The sequence below is a fragment of the Aquarana catesbeiana genome, linkage group LG07 (genome assembly GCF_042186555.1).
Source record: "Aquarana catesbeiana isolate 2022-GZ linkage group LG07, ASM4218655v1, whole genome shotgun sequence".
Classification (NCBI taxonomy): Eukaryota; Metazoa; Chordata; class Amphibia; order Anura; family Ranidae; genus Aquarana; species Aquarana catesbeiana.
Genome location: NC_133330.1, coordinates 199,789,626 through 199,803,929, shown reverse-complemented (window position 1 = coordinate 199,803,929; position 14,304 = coordinate 199,789,626). Strand labels below are relative to the sequence as shown.

At 40.6% G+C, this 14,304-nt stretch overlaps 1 protein-coding gene across 1 annotated transcript in view; it reads left to right on the top strand.

The window, feature by feature from the left end:
• The window catches only part of CRB1 (crumbs cell polarity complex component 1), a 210,492-nt gene extending 200,162 nt beyond the window's left edge, over positions 1–10,330 (top strand). The window contains exon 11 of the mRNA XM_073592978.1: positions 2,114–10,330. Within this exon, the coding sequence (XP_073449079.1) occupies positions 2,114–2,329 (216 nt within the window). The 3' untranslated portion in view covers positions 2,330–10,330. The remainder of the gene's footprint in view (positions 1–2,113) is intronic.
• Positions 10,331–14,304: the final 3,974 nt, after the last annotated feature.

Here is a 14,304-nt window from a genome sequence, read left to right as displayed (position 1 = left end):
TATTTTTGGAAGAACTCAGGCTGGTTCTTCACCGGTCTTTGGGTCCTGGTGTCAGCATGATTAGTGTGGGAAGCCGGCTGTGACTCCTAGTGACTTCACAACCGAGATCTCATTCCGCATGCGTAAGCCACGCTGCACTTTGTAAATGGTCCCCCAGGCTCCTGGGACCTATAACGTGTCCCAGAAGGTTGTGGGCAATGGGGGAAGAACTTCCGGTGGAATAGCTTGGCAATCTGGCCAGAAGTGGGAGCCGGGAACCTGTCAAAACCAGGAGCCCCCAACAAAAAAAAGTCCCAAAAGAAGAAGAGGAGGGGGGAGAAGGGCATAAACTTCCCCTTTTGGGTGAAGTTCTGTTTTAAGAACTGGGAGGGCTAATCAGGTTCACTGAGAGAACACATTAAGTGCACACAGGAAATGGGACAGCTTTGAATTTGTGACATGAAAAACTGTTTTGCATTTGTCAGACTGATTTAAGAAACTATTTACTGGTGTATTTAAGTGTATCTATGGTCAAAATATCAAATCATTTATTTATTTTTACATCGAGCCTGCCTTCTGAACTACATAGGCAAATAAATAAAATGTTTTCTGTCGTGCCTCCCCAACCGTGCCTGATTCTAAATAATTATCCTAATATGATGCGTTTGCAGATATATATCTAGATATATATATATATATATATATATATATATATATATATATATATATATATATATATATATATATGTTGCTTTCATGCATGACATTTATGTTTTTATGCATTCTATGTATGGTTTGCACATATTATGCACTTTATAATGATTGTGAACACATCATATTAGAATAATTATTTAGAATCATGCATGTTTGGGGAGGTGCGACAGGAATCATTTTATTTATTCATCTCTGTATGTGGGAACACATTATACTGTCTGCAGCCACCCGCATATCAATAATGTTTCTTAGTAGCTGGTAGCACTGGTTATAAAACTGCTTTCACTTCAATTGAACTACAGAGTTGCTGAGAGGAGGAGTTTTAGGAGGCAGAGTCAGTATAGGAATCACTGCTTGCAGATAGCAAGGTACCATGGGATATGTAGTCCTTAAAAATTGAGAGTAAACAGCAGAAGGGAAGCTGCAATGCATGCAGAGAATCCAGGAAGTTGTGGAGAGAGATGGCCGGCAGACAGGCAGCACTCAACATTTAAGGAGAAGTAAGCTTATATTGGATTGTCAAATATAACTATTGTTTATATTGTTACTGCAATGCTGATGTTATAAAAGTGTATGCTGTGACTTCAGATTTCCTTTGACAGACCAAAACTGAGGAAATAAGAATATTTTGGTTAGGGTTTATACACACTTTTTAAGTGGTTGTAAAGCCACTTTGTGTACTTTATAGATTCCCCTCTGTTCAATGATGTTATGTGCCCCAGTGTATGTTCTAGATAAAAAAATATGTTGCTGTATACCTTATTTCAGAGCGCCTCTTGTGACTGCATGCCACTCTCCTCCCCAGATCTGAGAAGTACAGCAGGAGGGGCTGAGAATACCTCGCTGACGTCAGCCAGGAGGAGGGAAGGAGAATGGGGGAGAGCGGCGGGCAGTCACGTGAGCGGCGCTCTAAAATAAAGTATACAGCAACATATTTTTTATTATGAACATACAGTACACTGAGGCACATAACATCATTGAACAGAGGGGAATTTATAAAGTACACAAAGTTACTTTGGCAGCAGGAGGGGAGGGGCGGGCACTGACACTAGCTGACAGGCAGGGAGGGGGAGAGAGGAGAGACAGCAGATGATGGAGGCACATAAGCTGACCACAGTATCAGGGGATCAGCAGCCAGGGAGGGGCAGCACCAGGCAGGATCAGCCAGGTGTTTTAGAGGACACAAAGAGCCAAATTACACAGCACAAGCACTGTGCTGTTATTCATGCTTTAAAGTAACAGGATCCATTTTTTTTTTTTTTTTAGGGTTACAACAACTTTAAGTTTATTTACTACTACCACAGCCTGGTTACAGGTACACTTTTAAAAGACCCCGTCATAACCTGGCTTAGGCAGGAATCTAAATGTTTCAGCATCTAGAATAAAAGGTGACTTTTAACTGTTTGTGTTTCTCCTCCAGTTGTCAGATTTCCTGCCTCCAGGAGTTTTTACTGCTGTGGCATCTGTGGTTCTAGCACTCTTTTTCACTGTGTGTGCTGGTCTGTGCATATTCATTGCTGTGGCTAGCATGAGATCAAACCAAGGAACCTACAGCCCCAGCAGACAGGAGAAAGAAGGATCACGAGTAGAGATGTGGAACATTGTTCAGCCGCCTCCCCTGGAGAGACTCATCTGATAAAGACTCACTTTTCCAGCATCCTCGTGCAGCTCTAGAAGCACCACCCGTCCAACTGCTGAATACTCCATAAAAAGATGTTTCTACTATGGCTGTGGACATCATCCTACCAACAAATATTGCACTCCTAAATCAGCTGTAAAACAAAAGGACTATTGATTCAAGTATTGCTAAATCCATTCTTTTATGGACAAATATTAGGCCTCTTATCTGTAAAATAGGTATACCTAGATATAGGCAGCACTGAAAGGCTTGAGATGCCCATAAACATTAGGTAAAAGTCTCCAGATGTGGTGGTTAGATAATTAAATGTTTAAGTGGCAGCAGCAAGAAACCACCTGGGAGAATATGATCAGAGAGTATATACAATATTGCTTTCCCCAAGAAGTCAACAATGGGACTGTCTGAACCTGCCTTCTTCTCATAATATTCCTCCATTGCCTAAACAGGAGAGCTTATGTTACCAAACTGGTGCTCGTTAGAACAGAAGTGGGCACAGAAGACATCTAAAGGTGGCCATATCTAGCATACACATCCAACTATACAGTAACCAGTGTGGCCAGTGTGTAATGTAAACCCTGTTGTTTTGAAAGATATAGATGCAGACAGAATGGCAAGTGAACACTGTGCTTCATTTATATTTTTTCCCTCTGTCGCCATTGAGGGACACCACTTTCACCAAGGGTTATACTGTTGCATACAGGAAACACTGACACTGCACAATAGAAACTGAAAGCCAAAATCTTAGAGGTTCTAACACTTAACACCTGCCCAGTTACTCTTAAGCCGCATACACACGATCGGTTTTCCCGTCAGAAAAAGATATGGCGGCTTTTCCGACGGGATTCCGCTCAAGTTTGCCTTGCATACACACAGTCACGCAAAAGTTCGCTGAAATTACGACCGTCAAGAACGCGGTGACGTACAACACTACGACGAGCCGAGAAAATGACGTTCAATGCTTCCAAGCATGCATCGAATTGTTTCCGAGCATGCATAGGGATTTTGCGCGTCGGAATTGCTACATACGATCGCATATTCAGATAGGGACTTTTCCCGACCGAAAAATTGAGAGCATGCTCTCAATCTTTTGCTGGCTGGAATTCCGCCAGCAAAAGACGAAAAAAATCTCATTGGTCTTTTGAGGGACGAAATTCCGAGGCATTAGTGTCTACAGAAGAATTAATGCCTCCTTCCTCCCTGCTATATTCTTTTGCTTGCATTGGGGGGATTTTCTACTATCAACAGCTGCTGGTGGGTTAATTCTGTATACTGGTGTTCCCTCTGAAACAGTCCATCAGTGGGCAGTAATATCCCGTCTGTGTTCCAGTTGGTGCTAACTCCACTATTCAGGTCTGGCCAGTTATCTGAGGACTCTTTGCTGAGTATTAGAACCAGAGCTGTGGCCTTACCACTTCTCTGAAGACTCCATTTTGGGAGTGAAATTGACTATTACTGTGCTGAGGATTTTTCCCATGATTGTACCAATGGATGCAGCTAGTGGGACACTGCCTTCCCTAATGTACTATCTAAACTGTCTGGGATTTGTTTAGACTTTTGGGGGGATTGACTTTTACTAGGTGGCTTGGCAGTGTTTCAGCCCGAACTGCGATTTTACATCTCCTGCCTTTTGTCCTGTGGTCGGGACCTGATAATGCAGTCACTGTTACTGTGTTTGCACACATCATCTGCTTCCTTTCCATGCTCTGCTATTTCTGTGATGTTATTGAAGCAGTCTCTGAAGCAACACAGAAGGCTGCTTCCATGCCATCTTTGCAATTCTCCATTTTGCCACTCCCAGTTGTGGAGATTGGTAGCTACTTTCTTAAATTTATTGCCTTTTTGTGTTTGGTCCAACACAAAATCAAAGAAACAATTCCTCTGCTCCTGACCTTCATTGTAATGTGCACCGCTGAATTTCAATCAGTAAAAACAGAAGGAAATGGTTTGTTTTCTAATCGAGGTTATTCATTCAACTTTAAAATTAGAGGAGTCCACCATTACTTCACCCACCACTGTATCAGGCCCTGGTTCTTATAGACCCAAAGGTTCTACCAAGTTTTTTCCTCTTCATTGCCTGTTTAGGATTGATTTACAGAGACTGGAAACACCCAAACAATTACATAGTTACAGGTTGAAAAAAGACACAAGTCAATCTAGTTCAACCAATAGAAAAAAAAAAATCCTCCATATACACAATCCTATACCCACAGTTCAATTCCTTTTTTAAATTTGGGAATTTTTTTATGACATCATCTGAGGTAGCCACCTTTCTTGTGGTCATCACTTCTCCTAGAAGAGTCTCTGAGTTTTCAGATTTGTGCTATAAGGCTCATTTTATTTTACACAAACACAAGGTTGTTTTGAGACCATTGACCTTCTTTTTACTCTAAAAACCCTTTACACAGAGTCTACTAAAGGGACACCCTTTTTATTTTCTTCATATGCTATCTTTTCTCTTTGGAGTGCTTGTTACAACTGAGAATGTGTCATGTGAGAGAGGTTAGAGCTTCTAGAGGGCTGACCTTCATTTTATGTGTCTATTTCCCTTGTGGGTGGCAGTATAACCCTTGGTTCTTTAGTATCCATAACTGAGTCCTTTAATGGACTCCAAGAAAAGGATTTAACAGTACTAAAGCAATTTTTTTCCTATACAGTGGAACCTCGGATTGCGAGTAACGCGGTTAACGAGCCTTTCGCAATACGTGCACTGCATTTTTAAAAATCGTAACTCGGTTTGCGAGTGTTGTCTTGCAAAACAAGCACGATTCAGGCCAAAGCGGTGGGGGGGCGCCGGAGCCGAGCAGAGCCGAATGTCACGTTCGGAAATGCACAGAAAGACCCGAGTACAGCACGGCTGACCTTGGCAAATCTCGGGTAGGAAGTCTTTCTGAGAGTCAGCCGAAGTGTCCTTGGGCCTTTTCGGCTGTTTCTGAGGCTTTCCGATGCCCCCCGCCTCTGGCCGCATGCGGAAACAAGTTATTTTCGTTTCCATTGACTTCAGTGGGAAACCTCGCTTTGATATGCGAGTACTTTGGATTACGAGCATACTCCTGGAACGGATTATGTTCGTAATCCGAGGTTCTACTGTACTTGTACATATGTCAATTTTTTTTGCTGCTGTGTGACCCCACTGGGGAGATTTTCCTTCAACTGTGAACCCCATATAAGAAATGGGGGGATGTAGTTATCTCCGGGCCTGAAGGGCAGGGTGGTTAAACAAAGATTGTCAGTAGTCTGTGTCCCCATTAAAGTGAATTCTGGTTACTTTCTGTACTGTGAGGAGCTGAGGGGGAATTTTTCCACTAGGGGCACACATGACAAACCTGACAGATGTTCTAACCCTGCCCTGCTTTTTATAAAACTCTTGGCTGAAGTTGTTTAAAGTGGACCTATACTTCAGATTTTGAACAGTTGGGCTGTCTAACATGGATTTATTAGCACAATTTAATGTGTTAAAGCAATAAATAAGAAAAAGTGTATCTTTAACATGTAATTCCTTATTAGAAGCAGCACTTCCACAAATGTAACAGTGCCTAGGCACCCTCCATTCTGCTAAACTCACAGGTGCCTATTAGGAATTATACATAAACGGAACCATATCTACCCAAGTTCTGCCACTAATCACTGGTAAGTAAGTGGATCATGACAAGGTCAGTTCTAAGAACAGTAAAATTGCCCAGTGATAACACGTGCCTCTCATAATATGGTGACAGCGTTACAGCCATACAGAGTGGATGACAAAGAGGGCCTAGGCAAAAAAAGCAGCTGCAGAATGCTTACTGCCAGTGAAATATAATTCATAGTCGACTAGTTTTACACAAACTGCATCTAAAATATAAGCTTGCCTTATTATAAGTTCACTTTTACCTATACACGAATATCGGTGCCTTTACTGCAAAATCAGACGATTTCTATATATGATGGTTATATGTAAACTGTTTATGTGTATAGGTACATGGAAAGAAATCCGAAAAACATTTTGCAGAAGTTTTTTGTAAGATATTTCAAGATGTGTGTTATATTCCCGTAAGAAGGAACACGTCTATAAATGTATTATTGTATACCCTTCCAATCTTAGGTTGGCAATACATTAGCTGACGATAATAAGCCACACAATCAAGGGTGTAACTATAGTCTGCCTTAGAGATGTGTTTAAACATGTCAAGAGAGAAAAATGGGAGATGCCATCTCTCCTTCCAAAAAGGCTACTTGCCTGGCTTCACCCACTAAATCACAGACCTGACAAGCATGCAGGTTAAAAAGTCAGAGGAAGTCCATATGTGAATACTTGTTTCAGGTCAGTGATTAAAACTATTGAATTCAGGGATTACTTCATTCTGCAATCTTTATTGCACAAACAGAATGTCTTGCATTCCTCCACTTGAAAGACTGCCCCTCTAACACATTTCACTCTTAAGCCTAGTACACACTACTACTTATTTCTGTTCAACCCAGAAGGGCTCAACAAAAAAAAAACCTGACAACTCAGGAGGAGCCACTGTACTAACTATGCAAAGTTAGTACAGCTATATCCCCTGCTGTGCTATCCCCAGCTTTGTTTTCTATGAATAAGGGTGTAATGCATTGAAGGAGCAGTGCTTCAGGTGAAGGTGTGCAAGATGTACCCGCTGCCAGAACACTCCGGTCAGTGCACCTTTTTCAGTCATGCCCCTTCGACAGAAGCTGAAGTGAAGGTGTGTAAGATGTACTGTTTGTGTAATAAAGCTAGCAGAAGGAAGTGATTGTGGCCCTTTGTTCCCCATATAGTGAGTGTTAACGGGCTCTGGGGACCAGCAAACATCGTTTCCACAACAGAAGGAGAAGCGGAGAGCTTTTAGAAGCCTGGAAGTGGAGAGATTTCAGACATGAATAACTATTGATGCCAGAGGTTTAGAATGAAAGCCAGACAACTCACATTTTTATAAGTAGTTGTCAGCAATAGAAGCCGTCATGTTTCTCTTACGACAGGTTTTCTTATTAGAAATAATAAGTATTATGTAATTTAGTACTCAAGGATTACAAAAACTCATAGGTCCATGGTACCTGAGGTTTATTGTAGTCATATTAGTGCACTTGCAACAAAAACAACTGTCCTTGATACTTTTTTTTATTTGCATGAACATCCAAATTTTCAGGGCAAGCTTTCAGGGTACACCCCTATATGTACTATAATCATGCACCAAAGACTGAACAATGATTCAGATGTTTCATGATGAAGTGCTTAGCTGTGTTTTTTTAATATGTAAGTTCACAACAGTAACTACCTATTTCTGTCATTAAAGTGCATCTATACCCAAAACATTTTTTCTTGTTAAATTGGTTTATTGAGAAAAAAAAAAAGGAAAATAACAGACCAGTTAAAGGAAGTTCAGATGTGACATTTAAAATGGAAATAACAAAACAAGCCAATGCCTGACAATCAAAATAGAGCAGTAAGTCACACGTCATATATAACTATTGTTTAGGGGAGGTTTGCAGCAAACAATTTTTTTCATTTATGTACAGAATGGGGAAAGGTTAGTTTTAGGCCTGGTTCACACCTATGCAGGTTGCAGTTTGCATATTCCAGGTGCATTTTGCATTTTTCAATACACGTTTTTGATCCATTGAAGTCTATGGAACCGAAAACCAGAAAAAAGTCCCTGGCCCTCTCTATAAAAAAACTACTGTACATCCTTAGGAAACCATGTTAAATGGACTGTAGTGTGTTTCTGCAAAACTGAACATGCACTAAAAAATGCATAGGTGTGAACCAGGTCTTACTGCTATCCAGGGCTCTGTTAGCGAAATTTCCTTCTTCTGGTCTTCGGAAAACGTTTTAGTATACAGGAAATTATGGAATATCTACAGCTGGGAAACAATAAAAAAAAAGGTTTTAGCATTCTTTTACCTATTGTAAAAAGGCATCTTTACTTTTGTCTATGTTGCTGTTAAAGATATTTATTTTCACTTCATGTCCTGGGAACAAACTTTGTACCAAACAGTGAAGTGAAGTGAAGTGAAGGAATCTCTCCAACAGATCTTCCAATGGCAGTGAAACCTGACAGGAGGTTTATTTCTTCATTCTATCCAAAAGGTAAAATAAAAAAAAGTTTTGGCTATAAATACACTTCGATATTTGCAAAGCATCTACTTTCCTATATTCTTTGTACCTATTATGTGCCAATATGTTGTATGTGTTTTTTAATATAAGCAACGAGACATAATTTCTTTAGATGATTTAGTGAATTAAAAAAATTAATCTGCATATATATATATTCCTCGTCTGTTTCATAAATACAAAAACAAAGCTGACTTGTATGCACAATGTAAATGGATTGGTTTAGAAAATACCTGTGATTATAGACTACCATATACACGTGTAGCTTTGCTTAGCATTATATCGCAGCAAAGGCCACAGTTCTGTCAGGAGCATCTAGTGCTCTTGCTCCTCATTCCAGCATCCAGGGTTTTGGCTATGGCACTCTCCTTGTCTGTCTGTCCACCTGCAAGGTGATTAATGTGATCAGTCTCTGGGTGCAAACCGAACCTGTTATAAGCCAGCCAAACCATCACTCGCATGCTTGTGATACGTGTGTTATTCCTGATCAAGCCCCCTGTCTGTCTGCCCTGATCTGCTAGATTGGATTTCCCTGTGAATGACCTTGGACCGGATTTTGGACTATTCCCTGAACTCAGCCTGCCTTTAACCTGGACTGTCATAGAACCACGCTACCTGTCTGCCCAACCACAAGTACCTGTTTGCTTTGCTCAGTTCGCGCCTGCCCCGGCATGGTGGCCAGGCACTATAGCATTATGTACAAGATCTGGGGGCAACCGAGTATCAGTAGGCCTGCTTGCCTTATGGGAAAGGGGGCTGCTATAGGTTAAGAACACAGCAGCCAGCTATAGTGTTTGACCACCTGCATTGGGGTAGAGGTGACAAGTTCAGGCTGGTTAACAGATCCTGTCACTAAAGGTCATTTTGGTCACATGACCAGCACCAGCTACAGAATAAGAGAGAAAGCTTTAGGCTCGGTGCACATTGATAGTTCACATCCACTGGAGAATACGTGTTGCGATCCTGCGGTGCACGATTGTTGTGCATATAAGGCAATCTATAAGGGATCTCCAAAGTAGCTCTCGCTGTGAACACATGGTGACACAATAACTATTTCCTATCGAGGAGGAGATCCAATGGCTGATGTTATGGTCAAATCAAATATATTACCAGATCACCATATATCGGCTAACCTGCCATATGCATGAGAAGATTGTGGAGCCCATATTACAGTCTATGATGTTAAGATAATGAGCCATACCTCTTGTCCATGTAGTTCATAGGTAGTTCATAGGTTCATAGGTAAAGAGTATCCCTGTGTAAATCAAGTATATAGGGACAGTAACTGGCTGTAAATTACCCTTTGTTGGTTGATACAATTGGACAGTTCACTTCTCTGGGCTCTTGATTCTTGAGTAGGTCCTCCAAATAACAGTTCCATCAGGTATACCAATCCTAGGCAGCCCGTGTGTTTCCCCGATATGCACAGCCACTTCACCCTCCCTGGCTCACACTGGCTCCCTTCCGGGACATGCTAAGAGAGGCGTCATGTGACACTGATGACATCAATGCGCTTCGCATTCAAATTGCGTAGCTTTGTCTAGATCAGACAAACGTGTACCGCAGGATCGCAACACGTATTTTCTCCAGTGGATCCAGTTCGTGAACATATTTCTTCAGTACACCCTACTGGTCTCCCTCCTTCCACCTATATATGCAGCTTCAGTTACTGGTTATCTAGCCCTTCTCTCTCCATCCCTTTTCCACCCACCCCCCATCCTTACCCTCCAGTGGCTCGAGCACCCAGGGACCTCTGCACAGGTGATCAAGCCATATATCACCTTTAATTTTCACTTACCAAATGGCGATGTGCAATGACATGGCCACCTGTGCATAGATCATCTGGCGTCTGGACGTTTGTTCTATATGTTACATGTTTTAGTCCTGTTTTTGTTTTTTGTTTGTGTTGATCTTTTTTGTCTGAGTTGTCACATTGATTGACCATGTTGTCTAGTGGCCTTCGGGCATACATCCAGCTTGTTGCTATATGATCTTCTTCCAATTAGGAGGCCATGATTTATGATCTTTTAATTGATTGTTTAATTAAAAATATACCTATTAACACCAACCCTATATGCTGTGTCACTCATATGGTCAGTCTTTCTCCTCCACTACTCTAGTGGGGATATTTTGTGTTCATATGCAGTATAGTGACTAGAGTGACACTACCCTAATAGGCAAGCGGTGTTTGCTTTGGGTATTACTGTTTATTGACTAATTTCAATTGCCCTCAACTTGTGGTTTTTGCATATCACTTTTATCAGTACAATATGAGGCACAAAATTATGTATGCTCACCTGGATTACCCCAAGAAAAACACAACCTTTGTGATGTTGTAGGTAGTGTTTAGAAATCTGTCTTACAGTAATACAACAAATGGCGAGACTTGTGACAGATTTAAAAAAATGCCCCACATCGGTGGTTGGTGGGGGTGTGGGGGTTGCGAAAGTGCTCTATCGTCACTGATAAAAAATAAAATACCTGGGGTTGGTGGTCAGTGTGAGGATGAGTTTCTGGTATCAGTGTCCAGTGGAATAACAATATGCTTATATTGGTGATTAGTAGGAGGAAAATTGCTATGAAATACATTAGTAAATATTCAAAATCTGAATGTGTAAAATCTGCAAATCTCCCCAGTTATATTGGTGGCCAGTTTGAGGGTATTCTACACTACCCACCAATGCAACGGGCAATTCTAGACCGACCACAGTGAAATGAGAAATTTTCCCTGACCCCCAATGTAAGGGGGGGGGGGGGTTTACACTGGCTACAAATATAATAATCAATTCCACAGTTACCTCCAATGTAATGGGCAATTTTGCACTGACCATCAATGTAATGGGCAATTCTACATTGGCCACCAAATGTAAGGGGGGATTCTACACTGACAATAGTGTAAGGGAAGTGTACAAATATGAATGCTCCAAAGGTTAATTAAAGTCCAGTAAAAGTTTTTTATTCTTTGTAAATAAATGACAAAGCCTTTGTTTTTGAGGACTCATGGCTCCCTCCTAATCAGGGCATGGAATCTGGCTGGCTTATACTGGACACACAATGCTAAAGCGATAGCCAGCCTTGAGACCCTGAAACACTTTGGGTTTGTCTTTTGCATTTTTACCAAGAATAATAAACTTTTACTGGACTTGTGGCACAGGAGGGGCATGAGGGACAAAGAAGTCTAAAAGATACTGAAAGGTATTAAAAAGTAAAGCAAATTCTCAACAAGAAATACCAGGGATAGTTCCTCATAAAAATTTTTTTACCACTGACGATAAATGCATATCTCACCGACGGTTCTCCAAATGATTGATTACATCATAGCTCAAGATATATTACCAATATTACAAAACTGGAGCATTATCCCAAATATCCAATGAGGCAATATTGGAACCTTCTCCCCAAAGAATGGTTACTTCAAACCCCCCAAAAGTTCAATTAGATTCCAGAGGATCCCCATATTTGTAAGCTGGCAAAATAAAGAAAAGAATGAAGGTTTCATACAGTGGGTAATATGAGTATTGAACATGTCATAATTTTTCTAGGTAAATATATTTTCTAAAGGTGCTATTGACATGAAATTTTTACCAAATGTCAGTAACAACTCATGCAATCGATACATACAAAGAAACCAAAACAAATAAGTTCAGAAATTAAGTTATGTGTAATAAAATGGAATGACACAGGGAAAAAGTATTGAACACATAAAGAAAGAGAAGTGAAAAAAGGCATGGAAAGCCAAGACATCAGCTGAAATCTATCAGTAATTAGAAAGCAATCCTGCCCATTGTCAGTGCAAATTAATATCAGCTGGTTCAGTTTCAACTGATGGCCTTTAAAAAGATGTCTCATTGCCAAGGTGTTACACAAAAAAACATCACATGATGGGTAAAAGCAAAGAGCTCTCTCAAGACCTTTGCAATCTTATTGTTGCAAAACATACTTATGGCATTGGTTACAGAAGGATTTCCAAACTTCTGAATGTTCCAGTGAGCACTGTTGGGGCCATAATCCAGAAGTGGAAAGAACATAATTTCACCATAAACCAGCCACAACCAGGTGCTCCTCGCAAGATTTCTGACAGAGACGTGAAAAGAATGATCAGAAGAGTTGTCCAAGCGCCAAAGACCACTTGTAGAGAGCTTCAGAAAGACCTGAAATTAGCATGCACAATTGTTTCAAAGAAAACAGTAAGTAATGCACTCAACCGCCATCGCCTGTGTAGAAAAAGCATGTTGAAGTTTGTTTAAAGTTTGCTGCACAACATTTAGACAAGCCTGTGAAATACTGGGAGAATATAGTGTGGTCAGATGAGACCAAAATTGAACTCTTTGGATGCCATAATACACACCACGTTTGGAGGTCAAATGGCACTGCACATCACCCCAAAAACACCATACCAACAGTGAAGTTTGGAGGTGGGAACATCATGGTGTGGGGCTATTTTTAAGCATACGGTACTGGCAAACTTCATATCGTTGTAGGAAGGATGAATGGAAAAATGTAACAAGACATTCTTGATAAAAATCTGCTGCCATCTACCAGGATGATGAAGATGAAACGTGGGTGGACATTTCATCAAGACAATGATCCCAAACACAAAGCCAAGGAAACTCTCAATTGGTTTCAAAGAAAGAAAATAAAGCTGCTAGAATGGCCCATAAATCACCTGACTTGAATCCAATAGAAAATCTATAGAAAGAACTAAAGATAAGAGTTCATAGAAGAGTCCCCCATGGAACCTTTAAGATTTGTGGAAGAATGGGCCAAAATCACACCTGAGTAATGCATGCGACCAGTTTCTCCACAGGAGGCGTCTTGAAGCTGTCATTACCAACAAAGGATTTTGCAGGAAGTATTAAATACATTTCAGTTAGCGTGTGCAATACTTTTTCCCTGTGTTATTCCATTGAACTTATTTGTTTTGGTTTTTTTGTATGTATGGAGTGCATGGGTTGTTACCAACATGTGGTAACATTTTACTGTCAATAGCACCTTTAGAAATATATTTACTTAGAAAAAAGTGATGTGTTCAATACTTATTTTACCCACTGTTTATGCTACCAGTAATGGATTCAGGTAACTTACATGTGTGTCATCAAAGTTACACTATGGTATTGGCATGGGACTTTTAAGTCACAGCGTTCATTTACTGTTAAAAAACATTTTATTAGTTCATACTGTATTTGTTTAAAAAAACTGTATATACTCTTATTGCACAACAAATTTTTTGTATATCAAGATAAAAAAATACAAAGCTATATAAAAAAAGCCAACATAAACAATGTAGTCTGTTCGCATATATAGTAGTCTTTACGGCTCTATGCAGTTCCTGGACATGGTCCTCGTCATCAGGAGTCACCGACACAAGCTTTATATATCATACAATCTAAATGAGATAACACGCAGAGAGGGGAGGGGGAAGGAGGACAGAGAGGACACCGACATAGAAGAGCAGGCTGCGGATGACGGAGGCACGCAAATGGACCACAATGTCAGAGGCTCAGTAGCCATGATTATTGGGGTCTGTTTGCAGAGGGGAGGGGATAGCCAGGCAGGATCAGCCTGGTATTACAGGTGTTACAGGGTGCCAAATTACACAGCACAAGCACTGTGCTGTGTAACATGCTTTAAAGGAACAGAATCTGTGTTTTGTTTGAGAGTCTGAGGCCACATGGATAAAGGTGTTATGGTCAGATGAGACTAAAATTGAATTATTTGACCTCAACACCAAACGATATGTTTGGCAGAAAACGAATACAGCTCACCTTCCAAATAGCATAATTCCTACAATAAAGCATGGAGGTGGTTATATCCTGTTAAGGGGTGTTTCTGTGCAGCAGGGACTTGAGCACTTGTCTGGATAGAAGAAAAA